The sequence below is a fragment of the Leucoraja erinacea genome, chromosome 24 (genome assembly GCF_028641065.1).
Source record: "Leucoraja erinacea ecotype New England chromosome 24, Leri_hhj_1, whole genome shotgun sequence".
Classification (NCBI taxonomy): Eukaryota; Metazoa; Chordata; class Chondrichthyes; order Rajiformes; family Rajidae; genus Leucoraja; species Leucoraja erinaceus.
Window position 1 is genome coordinate 33,440,673 of NC_073400.1, and position 24,041 is coordinate 33,464,713.

At 49.0% G+C, this 24,041-nt stretch overlaps 1 protein-coding gene and 1 long non-coding RNA gene across 5 annotated transcripts in view; one reads left to right on the plus strand and one right to left on the minus strand.

Moving 5' to 3' along the window:
• The window catches only part of LOC129708980 (uncharacterized), an 82,202-nt gene that overhangs the window by 3,225 nt on the left and 54,936 nt on the right, over positions 1–24,041 (plus strand). For both annotated transcript variants that reach the window (XR_008725437.1, XR_008725436.1), the window contains exon 2: positions 5,619–5,727. This is a non-coding gene — a long non-coding RNA (uncharacterized LOC129708980). The remainder of the gene's footprint in view (positions 1–5,618; positions 5,728–24,041) is intronic.
• On the minus strand, positions 1,340–23,122 carry LOC129708978 (serine-rich adhesin for platelets-like). 3 transcript variants are annotated; one of them, XM_055655090.1, is made up of 5 exons: positions 22,880–23,122; positions 11,807–11,866; positions 10,716–10,909; positions 4,116–4,250; positions 1,340–3,729 (listed from the first exon to the last, which is right to left on the minus strand). In XM_055655090.1, the coding sequence occupies exons 1-5, from the start codon at positions 22,956–22,958 to the stop codon at positions 3,544–3,546; spliced, it is 654 nt and encodes a 217-aa protein (XP_055511065.1). In that variant the 5' UTR covers positions 22,959–23,122; the 3' UTR covers positions 1,340–3,543. The 3 variants fall into 3 exon arrangements, with proteins under 3 accessions (XP_055511065.1, XP_055511063.1, XP_055511064.1); XM_055655088.1 differs by having other exon boundaries at positions 4,116–4,328; positions 22,880–23,121; XM_055655089.1 differs by having other exon boundaries at positions 4,116–4,289; positions 22,880–23,120.

A 24,041-nucleotide genomic window follows, 5' to 3' on the forward strand; every position in this document is an offset into this window, starting at 1 on the left:
TGGTTTAAACCTGGGTTTATTTACAGCAGTTCTCATTGGCTCTACCCTCCTCATTCACCACATATCAGACCAATCCCCACCTTTACCGTCAACAAGTCCTGGGCCGTGCGGTCGATGTTAACAGCTGCAGGAGTAACTCAGCGGGTCAGACAGCATCTGTGGAGAATAATGGATCGATGACGTTTCACAGAGTGCTGGAGTAACTCAGCGGGTCAGACAGCATCTGTGGAGAACATGGATAGGTGACGTTTCACAGAGTGCTGGAGTAACTCAGTAGGTCAGGCAGCATCTGTGGAGAACATGGATAGGTGACGTTTCACAAAGTGTTGGAGTAACTCAGTAGGTTAGGCAGCATCTGTGGAGAACATGGATAGGTGACGTTTCACAGAGTGCTGGAGTAACTCAGTAGGTCAGGCAGCATCTGTGGAGAACATGGATAGGTGACGTTTCACAAAGTGCTGGAGTAACTCAGTGGGTCAGGCAGCATCTGTGGAGAACATGGATAGGTGATGTTTCACAGAGTGCTGGAGTAACTCAGCGGGTCAGGCAGCATCTGTGGAGAACATGGATAGGTGACGTTTCACAGAGTGCTGGAGTAACTCAGCGGGTCAGGCAGCATCTGTGGGGAACATGGATAGATGACGTTTCAGGTCAAGACCCTTCTGATCTGATCTGAAACATCATCTGTCCATTCCCTCTACAGATGCTGCCTGACCTGCTGAGTATTTTGCTCAAGATCCCAGTATCTGCTGTCTCTTGTGTCTCCAACGTCGATAAGTTGGTTTGATGAGAAGCCAATCCAACACTGCTCACCGTTTATGAACATAGAACGCTGCAATCAATGAATGGCGCAGCGGGTAGAGCTGCTGCCTCACAGCGCCAGGGACCCGAGTTTGACCCTGACTGCGGGTGCTGTCTGTATGGAGTTTGTACGTTCTCCCCATGACCTTGTGGGTTTTCTTCAGGTGCTCTGGTTTCCTCCTACACTCCAAAGACGTAGGTTAATTATTTTGCTATATTGTAAAATTGGCTCTAGTGTGTGTAGGGTAGTGGTAATGTGCGGGGATCGCTGGTCGGCATGGACTCGGTGGGCCGAAAGGCCTGTTTCCGCGCTGTATCTATAAACTAACAAAAAACGAAACAGTGGATGTTTTAAGGCGGAGATTGACAGATTTGTGATTAGTACGGGCATCAGAGGTTATGGGGAGAAGGCAGGAGAATGGGGTTAGGGGGGAGAGTTAGATCAGCCGTGATTGAATGGCGGAGTAGACTTGATGGGCCGAATGGCCTAATTCTGATCCTAAAACGTATGAACTCATGAATTTGATTGCAAGTAAAATACAAGTAGTTACAACCACTTTTATTTCTGTTTAGAGTACATTCATCAGACATGGTTAGAACATTCTGGACACCTACTCTAGGAGAAGGTCCGTGTTAGTAACATGTAGACAAGCTGTAAGTGAGACCACAAGTTCACTCTGCATTTACACGTAATGTTGGTCTCAAAACATCCTTTGTCATTTTTAATAAAAACAAGCATTTAACATATTGAACGTCGCTATTGGGCGGGAAGTAAAAGGCAACAGTACATTTTGTAGTTGACCTCTTCTGACACTGCGCTGTCGACTACAGTTCAGGAAGAGGTTGTTTAATGACATTCCAACCATCAATCACGGGAGGAAGGAAACCGTGTTGTAAAGTCAGGACATGGATTTCTCTTCAGATTTCCTCACATAGTTTGTTGTCATCCTGTTAAAGCGCTATCCATCGCCACAGGAACCACCTCACGGATAGATACTCGCTCCCACCGAGGGTATCGCGGGTCCCTGCGTTACACCCTTGGTCACACGGTGGAGGGTGGGAATGGACAAAGGAGATTTGCTGTGATCATTATCTTTAGTTTGTGTTCTCTCTCCACAACTCTCCATCACCCTGGTAGCCTGGCGTTTAGCTGCCGACTGGTCGTGTGTGTCCCAGTGTGGGGGGGGTCCTCACCGAGAATGGGTTTATGCTGACGGGTCTGGCCCCGTGGGAGGATATTGTAACAGCTCAGTCTGGGGTAAAGGGGAGAGGGGCAGGAAGGGTTAGGCTCGATGGGGAAGGGTCACCGTGGGGAGGGGTCACTGGGAGGGGTCACCGCTGGAAGGGGTCACTGCTGGGGAGGGGTCACTGCTGGGGTGGGGTCACTGCTGGTAGAGACACGGAGTGGGTGGCATAAGGTGAGATGATTGTTCCATCCACTGGCCAATGGCCCAATGGAGCGGTGGTTGGCATGATCTGCATGCATCTCCATTAGGCCACCTGACCAGTGCCCTTGTTACTTGTTTTTCCCACCCCACCATGCCCATACATTGCCCCCCATTCCCTTTGCCCGTAGATTCAGTCGAAGGCGACGTAGTTGTAATGAAGTAGAATCTTAATTTCAGTTTATTGTCACATGTACCGAGGTACAGTGAAAAGCTTTTGTTGCGTGCTAACCAGTCAGCAGAAAGACTGTACATGATTACAATCGAGCTGTCCACAAGTGTACAGATACAGGATGAAGGAAATAACGTTTAGTGCAAGGTAAAGTCCAGTAAATTCTGATATCAGCATTAAAGTAAGCTATGTTGCTGGAAGAGGAGAGGTTGGAGAATGTGGGGCAAATGTAATGTGTGATTGTAGATCTGATTCTGTGGCTCGCATGCTAATAGTCGCCTGGTTGGGCACCCCTGGTTGGGCACCATCTTGGAGGCAACGCCACCAAATGTCACCTTAAGTTTGAGTTTCAGAGGAAGTCCTACTGCAGTTGTACAGGACCCTGGTGAGACCACACCTGGAATATTGTGTGCAATTTGGGTCTCCTAATTTGAGGAAGGACATTATTGCTATTGAAGGAGTGCAGCGTAGGTTCACCAGGTTAATTCCCAGGATGGCAGGACTGACATATGCTGAGAGAATGAAGCGGCTGGGCTTGTATTCGTTGGAATTTAGAAGGATGAGAGAGGATCTTATAGAAACATATACAATTCTTAAGGGATTGGACACCTAGATGCAGGAAAAATGTTCCTGATGTTGGGGGAGTCCAGAAACAGGGGTCACAGTTTAGGTATAAGGGCCATTTAGGACTGAGATGAGGAAAAACTTTTTCAGCCAGAGAGTTGTGAATCTGTGGAATTCTCTGCCACAGAAGGCAGTGGAGGCCAATTCACTGGATGTTTTCAAGAGAGAGTTAGATTTAGCTCTTAGGGCTAACGGAATCAAGGGATATGGGGAGAAAGCAGGAACGGGGTACTGATTTTGGTTGATCAGCCATGATCACATTGAATGGCGGTGCTGGCTCGAAGGGCTGAATGGCCTCCTCCTGCACGTATTTTCTATATTTCTACCACCGCTCATGGAAGCTTCCCCACTGCTGGATCGGGTCTGGGCTGTTCACTGGCCGAGTGTGTTTGGATTTGCCTTTGTAATGAAATGGTTTCCGCTACTTTCCTTCAGGCGAATGGCGGGGAGGTGGTGGAGATGCCGGGCTGCGCAGGGAGGGGGTGAGGCACAGAGTGTGGCCTACAGCTCCGTGTCTCCCTCCAGCCGCCCCTTGGTGACAGTGGTCGGGGCTGTCCCTGCCGCAGAGGCAGGCAGGCTCTTGTCCCCCGTCTCCTGCGTTTCTCCGTTCACTTTTGGCTTATCACGGTCCTCTGCAGCAACAGAAAACATCACGCTGTCACGGTCCTGTGCATCCGTCTCCTCGTCCTTGGGAGAGAAGCGACAGATTCAATAACGGAGGCGCAGCGGGTAGAAGGGTGGGGGTGGAGGTAGAGGGGTGGGGTAGGTGGAGGTTGAGGGGTGGAGGGGTGGGGTGACGGGTGGAGGGGTGAGGGATGGAGGGGTGGGAGTGGAGGTAGATGGGTGGGGTGGAAGGGTGAGGGGTGGGGGAGGAGAGAGGGGTGAGGGGTGGAAGGGTGGGGTGACAGGTAGATGGGTAGGGTGACGGGTGGGGGTGGAGGGGTGAGGGGTGGGGGTGGATGACAGGTGGGATAGGGTTGGGGGTAGAGGGTGGGGTGAGGATTGGTGGGGTGAGGGGTGTGGATGAGGCGGGGGAGTGGTGGGCCAAATCAACTACCCACCCACTCACTTACCAGCCGCCTGCTGGGAGGGGTCCATTTCTTCCTGCTGCACAGGTAACTGCCGGTCAGAATCCCAGCAGCAGCCAGTAGCCCACACACCAGCAGGGAGGTGAAGACCACCGGCGTTCCCGCCCTCGAGCTATCATCCTGAAACAAAACCGGCGTTCCCGCCCTCGAGCTATCATCCTGAAACAAAACCGGCGTTCCCGCCCTCGAGCTATCATCCTGAAACAAAGCAGACAGAGATCACCAGAGGTCAGACAGAATGCTGGAGTAACTCAGCGGGTCAGGCAGCATCTGTGGAGAACATGGATAGGTGACTTTGTATTTTAGCATCCACTGCCTTCAGAGTTAAATTCACGATACATTCTCTAAGGCAAGCCTGCCCAACAATGAACCACTCAGTATTCACGCATAAAGCCACAGATAACTCGGTGAAAGTGGAGGATGCATCTTCAAACCTACAGTCAGTCACACAAACAGATACAAGCCTTAACCTATGATGAGTGTTTGTCGGCACTGGGCCTGTACTCGCTGGAGTTTAGAAGGATGAAGGGGTACTTCATTGAAACTTACGGAATGGTGAAAGGCTTGGATAGAGTGGATGTGGAGAGGATGTTTCCACTGCTGGGAGAGTCTAGGACCAGAGGGCACAGCCTCAGAATAAAAGGATGTACTTTCAAAATAGAGATGAGGAGGAATTTCTTTAGTCGGAGGGTGGTGAATCTGTGGAATTCTTTGCCACAGACGCCTGTGGAAGTCAAGTCAGTGGATATTTTTAAGGCAGAGATAAATAGATTCTTGATTAGTGCAGGTGTCAGAGGTTATGGGAAGGCAGGAGAATGGGGTTAGGAGGAAGAGATAGATCAGCCATGATTGATTGGCAGAGTGGACTTGATGGGCCGAATGGCCTAATTCTGCTCTTGGAACTTATGAACATTAAGGCTGAATGTTCATGCATCCTCTTGACCTGTCTTGTGTCACAGTGTGGGTCAATGTGGGGGGTCAGTGTGGGGGGTCAGTGTGGGTCAGTGTGGGGGGGTCAGTGTGGGTCAGTGTGGGGTGGGTTCAGTGTGGGTCAGTGTGGGGGGATCAGTGTGGGGTGGGTTCAGTGTGGGTCAGTGTGGGGGGTGAGTGTGGGTCAGTGAGGTCAGTGTGGAGGGGGTCAGTGTGGGGGGGTCCATGTGGGTCAGTGTGGTCAGTGTGGGGTGGGTTCAGTGTGGGTCAGTGTGGGGGGGTCAGTGTGGGGTGGGTTCAGTGTGGGGGGGTGAGTGTGGGTCAGTGAGGTCAGTGTGGAGGGGGTCAGTGTGGGTCAGTGAGGTCAGTGTGGGGGTGTGAGTGTGGGTGTGTGTGGGGGGGTGAGTGTGGGTCAGTGTGGGGGGGTCAGTGTGGGATGACCACCACCAGGACCTCCTCTTTACCGGCCTTCCTCCTCTGCCAACTCACATTGCAACATCTACCATGACCTTTAAACACCTTGACATCTGAAACGTTGTCTGTTCATTCCCTCCACAGATGCCGCCTGACCCGCTGAGTTCCTCCAGCACTCTGTGCTTTGCTCAAGATTCCAGCGCCTGCAGTTCCTTGCGTCTCTCCAATAATCTTTCTCCTTCCTGTGACAGAGGTTAGCAAATAGATTTTGATTTCTGCTGAATTTCATCAGTATTCCACGCTGCCTCATCCAGGCAAATGCGAGATAATTTTCTAGAATGTCTCAATGAGAGATGTTTCCTAATTATATTTGAATGCCTGATTGTGCCTGTCTGAAGCTAATTGTCTAGTTATTTCATTGATATTGCATCTTGAGAATAGAGATATGTTAATGAAGTGGCAGGTTATTAGATGGTGCCCTCCGGAATCTGCTTCAAGGCTCTTGAAACTGTTGGTATCTGCAGAATTACTCGACTAAATGCCAGCACGGAGTCAGACAGTCGAATTCTCACTGTCCTCAAAGTGAAGCACATCATGTAAAATGCACTGATTGCCGTTGATCGCACATTAAACTTATGCACAAATCAAAATCAAAGATGACAAAAGAGACTGGTGTTGTAACGTTTAGTACTTGGCTGCATTCCAGCATTTCAGAATTAATTAGATCGTGAGTGGATGTCGTACAAGGTTCACGCTATCTCACAGCGCGATCTGTTCCACCAGCAACTTGTGGGTAGAAAGGCCTTCACTGGAGTCTTAGAGTCCTAGACCAATAGTCATGGTCACAGAGTCATAGGCGCTGCCAGGGGTGGTGGTGGAGGCAAATATGGTAGTGGTGCTTGTGAAGTAAAGGAGATTAGTTTAATTTGGCATCACGTTCATCGCAGAATAGTGGGCCGAAGGGCCTGTTCCTGTGCTGTACGGTTGTGTGTTCAAGCACAGGCTCGGCGATCGTTTCGCGGAACACCGCTGCTCAGTCCGCCTAAACCTACCTGATCTTCCGGGGGTTCAACACCTTAACTCCCCCTCCCATTCCCACACTGACCTTTCTGTCCTGGGCCTCCTCCATTGTCAGAGTGAGGCCCAGCGCAAATCGGAGGAACAGCACCTCATATTTCACTTGGGCAGCTTACACCCCAGCGGTATGAACATTGACTTCTCTAACTTCAAGTAGCCCTTGCTTTCCCTCTCTCTCAATCCCTGCCCCATCCTTGTTCTCCCACCAGCCTGACTGTCTCCGACTACATTCTATCTCTGTCCCGCCCACTCCCACTGCCCTGACATCAGTCTGAAGAAGGGTCTCGACCCATAACGTCAGCCATTCCTTCTCTCCAGAGATGCTGCCTGACCCGCTGAGTTACTCCAGCATTTGGTGTCTACCTGTGTGTTCTAAGACTCGATCAGACACCGGGAGGTGGAATCGCTGAGCGTAGCTGTTGGCAGCGAGAGTGAAGGCAAATCACAACTCATTCATTTCCAGATCAAGAATGTCGACACGTCTGTGGGAACCCTGCAAGTGACAATAACTCGGCCCGCCAACTCAACTGAACTCTCTGAGGGCAAATGATTTGAAGACAAACACTCAGGCTATGCCCAGAATACGTTAGCCCACGGAAATAGTTGTACACAGTAGGCAATCTTGTTGTGCTGACTGACCCCGTGACAGAGACTCTGCAGAGCTGACTAATGTCGAGCACCTTTGCCAACTGGGGCATGGAGTAAACGCCACAGTGACTATTCTACCGAATAGTGGCCTGTTTATCATGGGGTCACACAGAGCTCATCGGCTCGGCTGGACGTGACACACATTGATGCCACAGACCCGAGTCATTGAGTGATACAGCATGGAAACGGGCCCTTCAGCCCAACTTGCCCATACTGACCAACATGCCCCATCTACACGTCCCACCCGGTCATAGTCATAGGGTGATACCATGTGGAAACAGGCCCTTCAGCCCAACTTGCCCATGCTGACCAACATGCTCCATCTACACTAGTCCCACCTGCCCACACCAACCAACATGCCCCATCTACACTAGTCCCACCTGCCCACACCAACCAACATGCCCCATCTACACTAGTCCCACCTGCCCGCATTTGGCCGTATCCCTCTAAACCTGTCCTATCCACATACCTGTCCAAGTGACTTTTCAAGGTGGTGACGGTACCTTCATGGATCTGGGAGTGAGGCAAACATTTTAACTGCCCTTCCCATTCCCACAGGGGCCTTTCTTCAGAGATAGATATGTTCTTTATTAGTACGGGTGTCAGGGGTTATGGGGAGAAGGCAGGAGAATGGGGTTGAGAGGGAGAGATAGATCAGCCATGATTGAATGGCGGAGTAGACTTGATGGGCCGAATGACCTAGTTCCAGGTCTAATGGTCACATGAAGCAAACCAGCGCTCCACCCTCTCTCACCATCAGGATCGTGGGTTAATGGGTCCTTGATTTTATAGGTTCGTGTCAAAGGTGCGGGGAGAAGGCAGGGGAATCGAGCAGGGAGGTTGGATAGAAACATAGAGACAGCTCCATCTAACTCTCTCTTGAAAATGTCCTGTGAAATGGCCTCCACTGCTTTCTGTGGCAGAGAATTCCGCAGCTTCACAACTCTCTCGGTGAAAAAGTTTTTCCTCATCTTAGTCCCAAATGGCCTAATTCTTAAACTGTGACCCCTGGTTCTGGACTGCCCCAACATCAGGAACATTTTTCCTGCATCTACCCTGTCCAATCCTCTAACAATTTTATATGTTTCAAGGAGATCCCCTCATGTTTCTATATTCCAGCGAACACAAGCCCAGTCGACCCATTCTCTCATCATACGTGTCCCGCCATCATGGGAATTAACCTGGTGAACCTATGCTGCACTCCCGCAATAGCAAGAATGTCCTTATTCAAATGAGGAGACCAAAATTGCACACAATACTCCAGGAGTGGTCTCACCAGGGCCCTGTACAACTACATGATCGAATGGTGGAGTAAACCCGATGGGCCAAATGGCCTAATTCTGCTCATCTGGTCTAGTGGTGAGGTAGTGGTTCCACCGCTGCGCCACCGTGCAGTCTGGTATAGTTTAGTTTAGAGATACAGCGCGGAAACAGGCCCTTCGGTCCACCGAGTCCGCATTGACCCAGTGATTCCCGCACACTAACACTATCCTACACACACTAGGGACAATTTACATTTATACCAAGCCAATTAACCTATAATCCTGCATGTCTTTGGAATGTGGGAGGAAACGGAAGATCTTGGAGAAAACCCACGCAGGTCACGGGGAGAATGTACAAACTCCGTACAGACAGCACCCGTAGTCGGAATGGAACCCGGGTTTTTGGCACTGTGAGGAAGCAGCTCTACCCGCTGCACCACCAGTTGCCATGTCTGAAGATGTTTGGCATCGGGGTCTGTCGACGTTAGAACAAGGAAATGTTTACAGCTCTGTGCATAAACAGTGGGCGGTGGAATCACAGGAGGATGTTTCAAATTGCGCTCTGAGGCCACATTAACGACATCAGGAAATCACCTCCAAGCCGCTCGACAGAGAGGATGTCAAAAGTTTACATCTTGAAAGAGACCATTGGATGAGAATGTCCCGTCTGCCATTGTCAGCCTCACCACATAAGGAAACTCGGTTCCTGTTTTTCAAGCAAATATATTGAAACGCAAAGTTGATGGAAAAAGATTCTCTCCAGAACTCCCTTTAGGAATAGGAACAATTTTAGCCATTTAGTTTTGAAAACATTTCACAAATCATAGGTTCAAGGTGAGGAAGATTCAACGGGAATCTGATGGGCACCATTTTCCCCACAGAGGGTGGTGGGTGTATAGAACAAGCTGCCAGAGGAGGTAGTTGAGGCAGGGACTATCCCAACGTTTAAGAAACAGTTGGACAGGTACATGGATAGGACAGGTTTGGAGGGAAATGGACCAAACAAAGGCAGGTGGGACTAGTGTACATGGGACATGTTGGCCGGTGTGGGCAAGTTGGGCTGAAGGGCCTGTTTCCACACTATATCACTCTATGACTAGTGTAGATGGGACATGTTGGCCGGGGTGGGCAAGTTGGGCTGAAGGGCCTGTTTCCGTGCTGTATCACTCTATGACTAGTGTAGATGGGACATGTTGGCCGGTGTGGGCAAGTTGGGCTGAAGGGCCTGTTTCCGTGCTGTATCACTATGACTAGTGTAGATGGGACATGTTGGCCGGGGTTGGCAAGTTGGGCTGAAGGGCCTGTTTCTGTGCTGTATCACTATGACTAGTGTAGATGGGACATGTTGGCCGGGGTGGGCAAGTTGGGCTGAAGGGCCTGTTTCCACACTGTATCACTCTATGACTAGTGTACATGGGACATGTTGGCCGGGGTGGGCAAGTTGGGCTGAAGGGCCTGTTTCTGTGCCGTATCACTATGACTAGTGTAGATGGGACATGTTGGCCGGGGTGGGCAAGTTGGGCTGAAGGGCCTGTTTCCACACTGTATCATTCTATGACTCTATAAATGGTTTGTTCAGAGGATGTGTCACACCTACCCATGATCAATGTAATTCTCTGTGGTTTACAACAGCTCTTTACACATAGTGCGGCACGGTGGTGCAGCGGTAGAGCTGCTGCCTCACAGCGCCAGAGACCCAGGTTCAATCCTGACTATTGATCCTGACTATGAGTTTGCACGTTCTCCCCATGACCCACGTGGGTTTTCTCCGAGATCTCCAGTATCCTCGCACACTCCAAAGACGTGCAGGTTTGTAGGTGAATTTACTTGGTGTAAATGTAAATTGTCCCTAGTGTGTATATGATAGTGCTAGCGTGCAGGGATTGCTGGCCGGCACGGACTCGGTGGGCCGAAGGGCCTGTTTTCGCATTGTATCGCTAAACTAAACTAAACATCAGAATTAATGGACATTCTTTTAGGAAGGAGATGAGGAGACATTTCTTTAGTCAGAGGGTGGTGAATCTGTGGAATTCTTTGCCACAGCTGTGGAGGCCAAGTCAATGGATATTTTAAGGCAGAGATAGATAGATTCTTGATTAGTATGGGTGTCAGGGGTTATGAGGAGAATGGGGTTGGGAGGGAGAGATAGATCAGCAATCATTGAATGGCGGAGTAGACTTGATGGGCCGAATGGCCTAATTCTACTCCTATCACTTAAAACCTTATGATCTATGATGATATGCGATTGGTTTACCTTTATCTGTGATTGTACTGCGTTATGCTCTCCCTCGGAGAGTTGGGTGACTCCATCTCTCATTAAGACGGTGCTTGTCTCCACGCTGCTGTTGGCAGATTCGATCCCCAAGGTGGTGATGCTGTTCATGGAGGTGTTGGCAGTGGTCGTGTTTGTGTCCAGCACAGCCGTCTGGTTGTTCGCCGTGGGGTTGACTGGAGTGTGAGACCACAACCATATCTCTGAGTTACTGACACACCATGTGACATGACTTCATGTGTCATTAAGGCAGCACGATGGCGCAGCGGGTAGAGCTGTTGCCTCACAGCGCCAGAGACCCGGGTTCCATCCTGACTACGGGTGCTGTCTGTACGGAGTTTGCACGTTCTCCCCTTGATCTGCGTGGGTTTTCTCCGGGTGATCCGGCTTCCTCCCACACTCCAAAGACGTATGGGTTTGTAGGTTAATTGGCTTTGTATGAATGTAAGATTGTCCCTAGTATGTGTGGGTTAGTGTTAGTGTGTGGGGATCGCTGGTCAGACTCGCAGGGCTGAAGGGCCTGTTTCCATGCTGTATTTCTAAACTAAACTAAACTAAACTAGTGAAGTCCAGTCTTTAGTTTAGGTCAGGCTCCAAACTATATACTGTAGATGGGGCATCATCTTTGAATTTGAACTATTATTATTTATTTATTTGTCTGTTTTTATAGTCTGGTAGACTTTACAATTTACCTTAGACTTTGGAGATATTGCATGGGAACAGGCCCTTCGGCCCTCTTGAGTCCGTGCCGACCAGCGATCACCCCGTACACTAGCACTATCCTACACACACTAGGGACAATTTTACACTTTACAGAAGCCAATTTACCTACAAACCTGTACGTCTTTGGAGTATGGGAGGAAAACAGAGCACCCGGAGAAAATCCATGTGGGACACAGGGAGAACATGCAAACTCCGTACAGACAGCAATCCAGGTCTCTGGCATGTAAGGAAGCAACTCTACCGCTGCACCACTGCGCCGTCCAATAAGAACATAGCCCTAGTAAACAGTGCGTTGGTAGATGTGTGAGTAATTAATGATTTAACAAGATACCAGTCACCCTAAAACATACCTGTGGTAATCGCGATGGGACTTTCGATGGGCTCGGCGTAGCTGTGGCAACTCCATTGGGCTGCGGTTTAAAGAGAAACACAAAGAGGTTTAAGGAAGAGTGTGTTTACATTCCCCACAAGGTGCTACTGACCATCTTCACCAGGGTCTATCCCCGTGCCATGCAATCACACCCAACCCCGGGAACAGACGAGAACATCTAGACCGGAACGGACAGGAAATGCTGATCAACAGTACAACAAAACCACCAGAAAACAGCAAGATTCCATTCCTAAATGACACTGGCAAGATTTTGGGGTGACCAGTACACACACCCCAGTTTACATTGACAGCTGAGTTGAGATGGTTGAAAGGATTCTGGGAGTTAAGGATTCTGGGAGTTAAGGACCAGGAGCCGTTACAGAGGAAGGAGTGACGTCCGTGTGGTGAGTGTAAAATCCATCGCGGGGCTTGTTTCAACAGAGGTCCAGGAGCCGTTACAGAGGGAGGAGTGACCTCCGTGTGGTGAGTGTAAAACCCATCGCGGGGCTTGTTTCAACAGAGGCCCAGGAGCCGTTAACAGAGGGAGGAGTGACCTCCATGTGGTGAGTGTAAAACCCATCGCGGGGCTTGTTTCAACAGAGGCCCAGGAGCCGTTACAGAGGGAGGAGTGACCTCCATGTGGTGAGTGTAAAACCCATCGCGGGGCTTGTTTCAGCAGAGGCCCAGGAGCCGTTACAGAGGGAGGAGGAACCAAAATCTGCAACGTTCCATTTACAGATCACACCTCAAATTAAGGGAAGCCTTTGATTGGTGGAACGGACTAGAGGAAGCAGCTGATTGGCTTGTATCCTGGGTAAGGCTTTATTGTATTTGGATAAGGGGGAGAATGAGGGCCGGGGCAGGTTACTGTTCTGGATGTCAGATATGGGAGGTCATGGAGGTCATCAGATAGGCGATTCTGTGGACGCAGACAGGAGACCTGGATGGTAGTTTTGCCTCCCTGGTGCCAGGGTCAGGGATGTGTCTGAACGTGTCCAAGAAATCCTGAAATGGGAGGGAGAGGAGCCTGAGGTTGTGGTACATATAGGTACCAACGACAAAGGTAAAAAAAGAGAAGAGGTTCTGAAAGAAAAATTTAGGGAGTTAGTTAGAGAGTTAAGGAGAAGGACTGCAAAGGTAACAATCTCAGGATTACTGCCTGTGCCACGCGACAGTGAGAGTAGGAATGGAGCGAGGTGGAGGATAAATGTGTGGATGAGGTGCTGGTGCAGTGGGTATGGATTCAAGTTTCTGGATCATTGGGACCTCTTTTGGGGAAGGTGCCACCTGTACAGAAAGGACGGGTTGCACTTGAACTCAAGGGGGACCAATATCCTGGCGGGGAGATTTGCAAAGGCTACTGGGGAGACTTTAAACTAGTATGATTGGGCGGAGGGACTCAAATTGGGAAAGCTAGCAGTCAGTGTGTGAGGCAGGGGGCAGAGAATGGTAGCACTCTGACCCAAAATGTAGGGGAGAGAAAAGAAAAAGACAATAAACAGAGAATAAGAGAGGGTGGGTTTCTTAAATGTGTATATTTTAATGCTAGGAGCATTGTAAGAAAGGTGGATGAACTTAGAGCCTGGATTGACACCTGGAAGTATGATGTTGTGGCGATCAGTGAAACATGGAAACATGGTGATTGGAAACTAAATATTCCAGGATTTTGTTGCTTCAGGTGTGATAGAATTGGAGGGGCAAGAGGTGGAGGTGTTGCATTGCTTATCAGGGAAGATATTACAGCCGTGCTTTGGCAGGATAGATTGGAGGGCTCGTCTAGGGCGGCTATTTGGGTGGAACTGAGAAATGGGAAAGGGGTTGCAACACTTATAGGGGTGTATTATAGACCGCCAAATGGGGAGCAAGAATTGGAAGAGCAAATATGTAAGGAGATTGCAGATATTAGTAGTAAGCACAAAGTAGTGATTGTGGGAGATTTCAACTTTCCACACATAGACTGGGAAACACATTCTGTAAATGGGCTGGATGGGTTGGAGTTTGTAAAATGTGTGCAGGATAGTTTTTTGCAGCAATACATAGAAGTACCGACTAGAGAAGGGACGGTGCTGGACCTCCTGTTAGGAAATGAGACGGGTCAGGTGGCAGAGGTATGCGTTGGGGAACAGTTCGGGATCAGTGATCACAATACCATTAGTTTCAATATAATTATGGAGAGGGTCAGAACTGGACCTAGGGTTGAGATTTTTGATTGGAGAAAGGCTAACTTTGAGGAGATGCGAAAGGATTTAAAAGGAGTAAATTGAGACATTTTGTTTTATGGGAAAGATGTGGAAGAGAAATGGAGGACATTTAAAGGTGAAATTTTAAGAGTACAGAATCTTTATGTTCCTTGTTTAAGAGGGAACTGCAGATGCTGGAGAATTGAAGGTTACACAAAAAAGCTGGAGAAACTCAGCGGGTGCAGCAGCATCTATGGAGCGAAGGAAATAGGCAACGTTTCGGGCCGAAACCCTTCTTCAGACTGATCGGGGGCGGGGGTGGGTGGGGACAAGAAAGGGAAAAGGAGGAGTAGCCAGAAGGCTGGGGGATGGGAGGAGACAGCAGGGGGGCTGAGGAAGGGGAGGAGACAGCAAGGACTAACAAAATTGGGAGAATTCGATGTTCATGCCCCCGGGGTGCAGACGCCCCAAACGGAATATGAGGTGCTGTTCCTCCAATTTCCGGTGCTGCTCGCTGTGGCCATGGAGGAGACCCAGGACAGAGAGGTCGGAGACGGAGTGGGAGGGGGAGTTGAAGTGCTGAGCCACCGGGAGGTCAGCTTGGTTATTGCGGACCGAGCGGAGGTGTTCGGCGAAACGATCGCCCAACCTCCGCTTGGTCTCACCGATATAGATCTGCTGACATCTAGAGCAGCGGACGCAATAGATGAGGTTGGAAGAGATGCAGGTAAACCTCTGTCGCACCTGGAACGATTGCTTGGGTCCTTGAACGGAGTCGAGGGGGGAGGTAAAGGGACAAGTGTTGCATCTCTTGCGGTTGCAAGGGAAAGTGCCCGGGGAGGGGGTGGACCAAGAGGGAAGGGAAGAATTGACAAGGGAGTTATGGAGGGAGCGGTCTTTGCGGAAGGCAGATATGGGGGGAGATGGGAAGATGTGGCGAGTAGTGGGGTCACGTTGGAGGTGGCGAAACTGACGGAGGATTACTTTTTGTATGTGACGGCTGGTGGGGTGAAAGGTGAGGACTAGGGGGACTCGGCCCTTGTTGCGAGTGCGGGGATGGGGAGAGAGAGCAGTGTTGCAGGGTATGGAAGAGACCCTGGTGCGAGCCTCATTTATGGTGGAGGAGGGGAACCCCCGTTCCCTGAATAGTGTTTATGTTCCTGTTCGGTTGAAAGGAAATAGTAAAAATTGGAAAGAGCCATGGTTTTCAAGGGAAATTGGACACGGTTCGGAAAAGAGAGAAATCTACAATAATTATAGGCAGCATGGAGTAAATGAGGTGCTTGAGGAGTATAAAGAATGTAAAAAGAATCTTAAGAAAGAAATTTGAAAAGCTAAAAAAAGATATGAGGTTGCTTTGGCAAGTAAGGTGAAAGTAAATCCAAAGGGTTTCTACAGCTATATCAATAGCAAAAGGATAACGAGGGATAAAATTGGTCCATTAGAGAGTCAGAGTGGACAGCTATCTGCAGATGCCAAAAGAGATGGGGGAGATATTGAACAATTTATTTTCTTCGGTATTCACCAAGGAGAAGGATATTGAATTTATTAGAATGTTGCCTGGGTTTCAGCAACTAAGTTACAGAGAAAGGTTGAACAAGTTAGGGCTTTATTCTTTGGAGCGCAGAAGGTTAAGGGGAGACTTGATAGAGGTCTTTAAAATGATGAGAGGGATAGACAGAGTTGACGTGGATAAGCTTTTCCCACTGAGAGTAGGGAAGATTCAAACAAGGGGACATTACTTGAGAATTAAGGGACAGAAGTTTAGGGGTAACATGAGGGGGTGCTTCTTTACTCAGAGAGTGGTGGCTGTATGGAATGAGCTTCCAGTGAAGGTGGTGGAGGCAGGTTTGTTTTTATCATTTAAAAATAAATTGGATAGTTATATGGACGGGAAAGGAATGGAGGGTTATGGTCTGAGCGCAGGTGTATGGGACTAGGGGAGAATACGTGTTCGGCACGGACTAGAAGGGTCGAGATGGCCTGTTTCCATGCTGTAATTGTTATATGGTTATATGGTTATAAAGCTTCAAATTCCATGGAGTCAATATCACCAACAACATCTCCTGGACCACCCATATTGAAGCAACGACCATGAAAATATACCAACTGCCTTAGAAGGCTCAGGAAGTTTGCATGTCCCTTACAACTCTCACCAACTTCTCCAGATGCACCACAGAAAAGATTTTATCAGGATGCATGACAGCTTGATTTAGGAACAGCTACATCCAAGACCGCAAGGAATTGCAGTGAATTGTGGACGCAGCCCAGACCATCATACAAACCAACCTCCATTTCATTGACTCCATCTACACCTCGCGCTGCCTCGGCAAGGCCAGCAGCATCATCAAGGATGAGTCGCACCCCGGCCCCTCCCTCTTCTCTCCTCTCCCTTCAGGCAAAAGGTACAGAAGTGTGAAAGCGCACAACTCCAGATTCAGGGACAGTTTCTTCCCAGCTGTTATCAGGCAACTGAATCATCCCACCACAACCAGAGAGTGGTCCTGAACTATTGTCTACCTCATTGGTGACCCTCAGACTATCCTTGAACAGACTTTGCTGGCTTTACCTCGCACTAAACACTATTCCCTTATCATGTATCTGTACACTGTGGACAGCTCGATTGTAATCATGTATTATCTTTCTGCTGACTGGATAGCACGCAACAAAAACTTTTCCCTGTACCTCGGTACACGTAACAATAAACTAAAACTGGGTGGCTGATCTATCTCTCCCTCCCAACCCTAGTTTCCAGACTTCTCCCCATAGCCCCCGACACCCACTAATCAAGTATCTATCTCTCTGCATGGTAAAAATATCCATTGACTTGGTCTCCTCAGCTGTCTGTGGCAATGAATTCCACAGATTCACAACCCTCTGACTAAAGGAACTCCTCCTTATCTCCTTAATGTTGGCCTTTCCACCTTATGGAGAATGAAGCAGTGAGATGACCACAGATGAGACCATGGATGACCATGGGTGACCACGGCAAGTGTTGCCACAATTGTATTGTATTCGTATTGTATTCAAATTTATTGTCATTGTCTCAATTTGAGACAACGAAATGAATTTCCCTTACAGGCAGTATCGTTAAAAAAAATCACAAGAAAAATAATAAAAATAAATAATAAATAAATATAAAACATATTAAAAATAAATTGAAATTGAATTAAAAATTAAAAAAAAAAAAAAAAAAAAGCATAAACACATAAAGTCCACAACATAACATAAATGGCACCAAGGTGAGGATGGCACCATAGTCCAGCCAGCCTCCCCTCGTGTTCATCCGTGGTCGGGGCCTTCCGAGCACCCGAAGTCGCCGCCCCGGTGGCCCGATGTTCAGGCCCTCATGCCGGGCAGGTGGAACGCCGACGCCGAACCCCGACGGTGAACATCCTCCTCCTCAGCGGCCCGGACCTCCTGATCAGCCGCCTCCCACTGCCGGAGTCTGCAGCTCCTGAGTCCGCAGGCCGAGCCGGGCAGAGTCGCAGGACCCCGCGCTGTCCATCAGTGCCGCCCGCGTTGGGATCTCCGCAAACCGCAGCTCCATGATGTCAGTGCAGCAGGTCCAGCACTCCGGGCTCCAGACGGCGACCCCCGGTAAGGCATCGCCAGCCCCGCGATGTTATCCAGCGCTGTCCCGCCGCTGCTGGAGCTCCGGTCGATCCCGGCAGGAAAGGCCGCGCCAATCCAGGTAGGTAGGCCGCTGTGGGGGGGGGGGAGGACGCGACTCGAGTAATAGTCGCGTCCTCACCAGGAAGCGGCTGAAGGACGGTATCCCCCGCACCGTGCCCTCTTCCCCCACATAAAAAACACCAAAAAAACACAAAAAAACACACTTTTACATAACTAAATAAACAAAAAAACAAAAAGATACCGGGCTGTAGGTGGAGGCTGCTGGCACAATCTGCTGAGAGTTGAGTTTAGTTTACTCAATTGTCAAGTGTACCAAGGTACAGCGAACAGCTTATTTGTTGCGTGCTATCCAGTCAGCGGAAAGACTAGACATGATTACAATCGAGCCGTCCGCAGTGTAGAAATACAGGATAAAGGGAATAACGTTTAGTACAAGACAAAGTCCAGTGAAGTCCGATTAAAGGTAGTCTGAGGGTCTCCAGTGAGGGAGATGGCAGATGGGAGGTCAGGACTGCTCTCTAGTTGGTGCTAGGATGATTCAGTTGTCTGATAACAACTGTGTGAACTGACTTGCTCCCCAAAGCCATAAGTGATAGGAGCAGAATTAGGCCATTCGGCCCATCAAGCCTACTCTGCCATTCAATCATGGCGGATCTATCTTTCCCTCCTAACTCTATTCTCCAGCCTTCTCCCCATAACTCCTGACACCTTTTGGGCTTTGGGCTGTTGTATGGACAATGTCCTGGTCGGTCTACACTGGGTTAAGGGGCTGGAGGTGGGGCTGAGATCATCTACTGGCCAGATGTTGTTTTCCAGCTGTGTTTCTGGATGGTGTTGCGTGAATCGTGCAGGAGTGAAGTCCTCCACCCGTTCAGCTCTAGTCCCGGGCTGACCCTTGGCAACGTTCCGTGCTGGGCGGGGAATCAAGCAGCAGATGCCTTGGACAGTGATGCATTGTTGAGGGACATGATCACAGAAACAGCATCAGCTTCTCCACTCCACGACCGTTGTTTTTCAACGTGTTCATTGTTGTGATGTGATCTTGTGCATAGAGACACCAGCTGTGCCAGCGGTACATTGGCCACAGCTTGATTGATGACACGTTACACTATCCTGACCCCACTACCCGGAGTCCTTTAATGTAAAACACACTCAGAGTGCTGGAGTAACTCAGCGGGTCAGGCAGCATCTGTGGAGAACATGGATAGGTGACGTTTCACAGAGTGCTGGAGTAACTCAGCGGGTCAGGCAGCATCTGTGGAGAACATGGATAGGTGACGTTTCAATATGGGACCCTTCCTTTAAAGTAAAAACAAGGAACTGCAGATGCAGGCTTGTGAACGGGCCTTCCATAAGCTAGGGCACTGGCCGATTCACCTCCACCCCATTGTGGACATTTGTCTCTGGAACTGATGCACTACAATGCTGAGAAGGATATACTGCACTCTGCATCTTCCCCTTTGCTCTACCTATTGTACTGGAGTTTGAGCTGAATGTATTAATGTGGAGTGTTATCTGATTACTTTGGCTAGCATGCCTTCCACTTTTCCAAACAAGGGGCTTCTCACTTTTCACAGTACACATGCCAACAATAAAGCTCAAGCTGTTTCCCTATGTTGTTGCGAACCTTCCCCAGGTTTTAGCTGGAGGGAAGAGTTGGATCATTATGTTGGAACATTGTGTGGAATCCATTGCTCAGAGTTCCTCACTCACGGTCCACGTCGCCCTGCAGCAATGACTATTGGTGGGCACAGGTCACTCTCAAAGTTTACACACACACACACACACACACCCTAATTTAGAATAATGTGGGCAGTCTAAACAATGAACTGGAGCAAAACACTGCAGAGAATCAGAGAGTCGGCAGTCCATCTGTTTGGTTCAATCACATCTGTTACAGATTATCTACAATTAAAGATTGCAACAAAACTGCATTTTGTGTGCTCTCCATTTCCAAGTTATTTGCTGAGACTGGTCTCACTTTGTAAAGTGGAGATAGACACAAAACGCTGGAGTAACTCAGCGAGTCAGGCAGCACCTCTGGAGAAAAGGAATAGGTGATGTTTCGGGTCATAAGGAATAGGAGTAGAATTAGGCCATTCGGCCCATCAAGTCTACTCCGACATTCAATCATTGCTGATCTATCTCTCCCTCCTAACCCCATTCTCCTGCCTTCTCCCCATAACCTCTGACACCCGTACTAATCAAGAATCTATCTATCTCTGCCTTAAAAATATCCACTGACTTGGCCTCCACAGCCTTCTGTGGCAAAGAATTCCACAGATTTACCACCCTCTGACTATAAAATAAATTTCTCCTCATCTCCTTCCTAAAGGAAGTCCTTTAATTCTGAGGCTGTGACCTCTGGTCCATCTGAGAGCCTCGGACACAGCGATAGCTGATGGTTTCCCCATACGTGTAGGAGAGGGCGATTCCTCCCTCCATCTGGCTGAACGCCGGCCGGCAGGACTGGCTGTTGACACTGGACAACTATCCAGGAAAATGTCACATATTAATCTTCACCAGAATACTGGCCATTCACCAAGTATCAGTCCCACTCAGCGAATTGTGGACACAGCCCAGACCGTCACACAAACCAACCTCCCCTCCATTGACTCCATCTACACCTCACGCTGCCTCGGCAAGGCCAGCAGCATCATCAAGGACCAATCTCACCCCGGCTACTCCCTCTTTTCCCCTTTCCCATCGGGCAAGAGGTACAGAAGTGTGCAAATGCACACCTCCAGATTCAGGCACAGTTTCTTCCCAGCTGTTATCAGGCAACTGAACCATCCCACCACAACCAGAGAGCGGTCCTGAACTACTATCTACCTCTTTGGTGACCCTCGAACTATCTTTGATCGGACTTTGCTGGCTTTATCTTGCACTAAACGTTATTCCCTTATCACTCTGAATGGCTCGATTGTAATCATGTAGACTAACTAATCTAAGAGGACTGAGATGAGAAAAACATTGTTTCACCCAGAGAGTTGTGAATCTGTGGAATTCTCTGCTACAGAGGGCAGTGGAGGCCAATTCACTGGATGTTTTCAAGAGGGAGTTAGATTTAGCTCTTAGGACTAACAGAATCAAGGGATATGGGGAGAAAGCAGGAACGGGGTACTGATTGTGGATGATCAGCCATGATCATATTGAATGGCGGTGCTGGCTCGAAGGGCCGATTGGCCTCCTCCTGCACCTATTGTCTATGTTTCTCTGTTTGCGTGTGAGGCACAGTAAGGCTGACAAAGCTGGAGTGTAGGGATGATGAGAGGAGCGGGCAGCAAGATCAAAGACAAGAAGCCTCGTAGATGCTGAGAGTTCAATACGACAGAAAACCCAGGAGGCAGGAACAAAATTAAAAAGGAGATTAGCAAAACCAAAGAGAAAGAATTTTAAAAGACACTGGCAAATAAATGAAAGGAAACACAAAGGCTGTTCTTTAGAACCTAAAGAGCAAGAGGAACTGAAGAAAGAGTTGTGTCTCCGATAAAGATGAACACGGTGACGCAGCGGGTAGAGCTGCTGCCTCACAGCGCCGGAGACCCGGGTTCCATCCTGACTACGGGTGCTGTCTACGTTCTCCCCGTGACCTGCGTGGGTTTCCTCCAGGTGCCCGGCATTCTCCCACACTTCCAAAACGTACAGGTTTGTAGGTCAATTGGCTTTGGTAAAATGTAAATTGTCCCTAGTGTGTGTAGGGTAGTGTTAGTGTGCGGGGATCGCTGGTTGGTGCCGACTCTGTGGGCCGAAGGGCCTGTTTCCGCGCGCTGTATCTCTAAACCAAACTAAACCAGTGGGAGAGCTGAGGATGTGAGCAGGGTCTTTGATTCTCGCTGAGGTAGTTGACGCAGGGACTATAACAACATTGAACAGGAACATGGATAGGACATGTTTAGAGGGATACGGGCCAAACACGGACAGGTGGGACTAGTGTAGATGGGCTCAGTGGTTGGTGTGGCAAGTCGGGCCGAAGGGTCTATTTCCGTGCTGCATCTCTAACGTGTGTAATCACAGGAGTTGCACCAGCCCTGGTCACCCATCAACACTGGGGCGAGTGCTGGTACTGGAGAGGGGGGGGCTCGTGGGTCAGAGGTTGTTTACTTGGGAAGGGAAGAAGCTGAGATCATAAGATCATAAGTGATAGGAGCAGAATTAGGCCATTCGATCCATCAAGTCTATTCCGCCATTCAATCATGGCTGATCTATCTCTCCCTCCTAACCTCGTTCTCCCACCTTCTCCCTCTGGTGAAGGGGTTCTACATTCTGCATGTCTCCGGTCAACCTCTGAGGTTGAGGTTTGGGAAGAAGAAGGATAATGAGGCAGCAGAGAACAAGACAGTCTCGATCCAAAACTCCACTCATTCCTCCTCTCCACAGATGCTGCCTGACCCACTGAGTTACTCCAGCACTCTGTGAAACGTCACCTATCCATGTTCTCCACAGATGCTGCCTGACCGCTGAGTTACTCCAGCACTCTGTGAAACGTCACCTATCCATGTTGTCCACAGATGCTGCCTGACCCGCTGAGTTAATCAATGCAGCCAGTCCTGCTTCCATCAGCTCCAGTCCAGCTCTGGTCAGTATCTGGGACACATGACAATAAACTCTCTTGACTTGACTTGAGCTTTGTTATCTTGACTTGGAAACAATGAGGCAGGCATGGACGAGGAATATAAACTTTCCACAAAATGTCAAGTGAGCAATTTCTTCAAAATGGGATTCAGAAAATCAATTTGAATTTTAAAATGCAAAATATTAAACCCATGATAGATGAAAGGTTGGGATTTTGAGAATGAAAGACTGGTCACATTGTCCTATAACTAGCTCATCATTTGAAGATTGCCAATTCCTCAACTCGTGTTATATGACCACACTTTAACATGTTTAAAAACTGTCGTTCTGAAATTGTAATTGCTTTTGTAGCGAGCAAGATTTAATTTTCCTTCTCTTTTGAGTGAAGACTTGTAGTTTATTGTCACGTGTAGCGAGGTACAGTGAAAAGCTTTTTTGTTGCGTGCTAACCAGTCAGCAGAAAGACTATACACGATTACAATCAGTGCATTTACAGTGTATAGATATACATGATAAGGGAATAATGTTTCATGCAAGGTAAAGCCAGCAAAGTCCGGTCAAGCATAGTCCGATGGTCATCAGAGTGAGTACTGAATAACTTCACACACACACACACACCCAGGCAGTAACTATCTCCTTACTATTTCCATATGTGAACTTACCCAGAAAACCCAGGAGGCAGAGAATGAAGGTGAACCGATGTCCTTTAGATTCATTTTCCAAGCACCAGAGAGTGGACATTGTGTTTAGATGAATTGTTGCGTTTGGTTACTTTGCTGAAGCAGAGGCCAACGTTACTCCTGGACGGGCGTGGAGACGGTCTGTGTGGAGTAGGGGTGTTTTATACTGAATTATTCACACACACACACCCCTCTCCCTCCCTGCCTCCCCGCCCCCTTCACTAACAAATACACTTGGAACACAGAGTGAATATCCAGCTTTCAGCTCCAGAGCCCAGGGTGGAGGAAGTGAGTGGATGTGATTGTAATTGTGAAGTGGAGAACGGTAACAGCATCAGGAAACAGCAGAGAAACCAAACAAGGGGTTACAAAGGAGTTCTGTGTGTCCACTGCTGCATGAGACACTTTTTCCTGTATCCTGACCTGCTGTATTTCCTCTGGGATACCAGGCTCAGCATACCTCCATTATGTGTGTACCTGTTAACCCTTGCCATGCCAAGGCCCGTCCACTCCTCATTCCTGCAATTAATGGTCTGAGAAATGTTCTGCTCAGATGATATTTCATTCACTGACTTTTACATTACAGAGGGGTCTGTTTAGAAACACAGCGCGGAAACAGGCCCTTCAGCCCATCGAGTCCGAACCAACCAGTGATCACCCGTTCACGCACACGAGGGCCTTTTTAGAGAGATCAATTTACCTACAAAACCGGAGCACCTGGAGCAAACCCACAGGGTCACGGGGAGAACATCCAAACTCTGTACAGACAGCACCCGTAGTCAGGATCAAACCAGGGTCTCTGGCGCTGTGTGGCAGCAACTCTACCCGCTGCGCCACCGTGCCACCCTTCAGTGGGATGCAGAGTGCTGGTGTAACTCAATGGCTCAGGCAGAATCTCTGGAGAGAAGCAATGGGTGACGTTTTGTGTCGAAACCCTTCTCCATCACCCAATCCTTATCTCCAGAGATGCTGCCTGTCCTGCTGAGTTACTCCAGCACTCTGTGTCTATCTTCAGTTTAAACCAGCATCTGCACTTCCTTCCTACACCGCCTTGTTTCTGGGCTACAAGCAGCTTGTAAACAGCCAGGGAAGGGGCTCCAATATCAGCTCCAGATGTTGGTGCGATGATTTACTGGGAGAACAT

Bases quoted from the DNA above. Each gene is read 5' to 3' on its own strand.
- LOC129708978 (XM_055655088.1), bottom strand. From the start codon at position 22,958: ATGTCCACTCTCTGGTGCTTGGAAAATGAATCTAAAGGACATCGGTTC. The intron at 11,867-22,879 runs GTAAGTTCACAT...TTTAAACCGCAG, and splicing joins CTGCCTCCTGGGTTTTCTGG to CCCAATGGAGTTGCCACAGC. The intron at 10,910-11,806 runs GTATGTTTTAGG...CTCACACTCCAG, and splicing joins TCCCATCGCGATTACCACAG to TCAACCCCACGGCGAACAAC.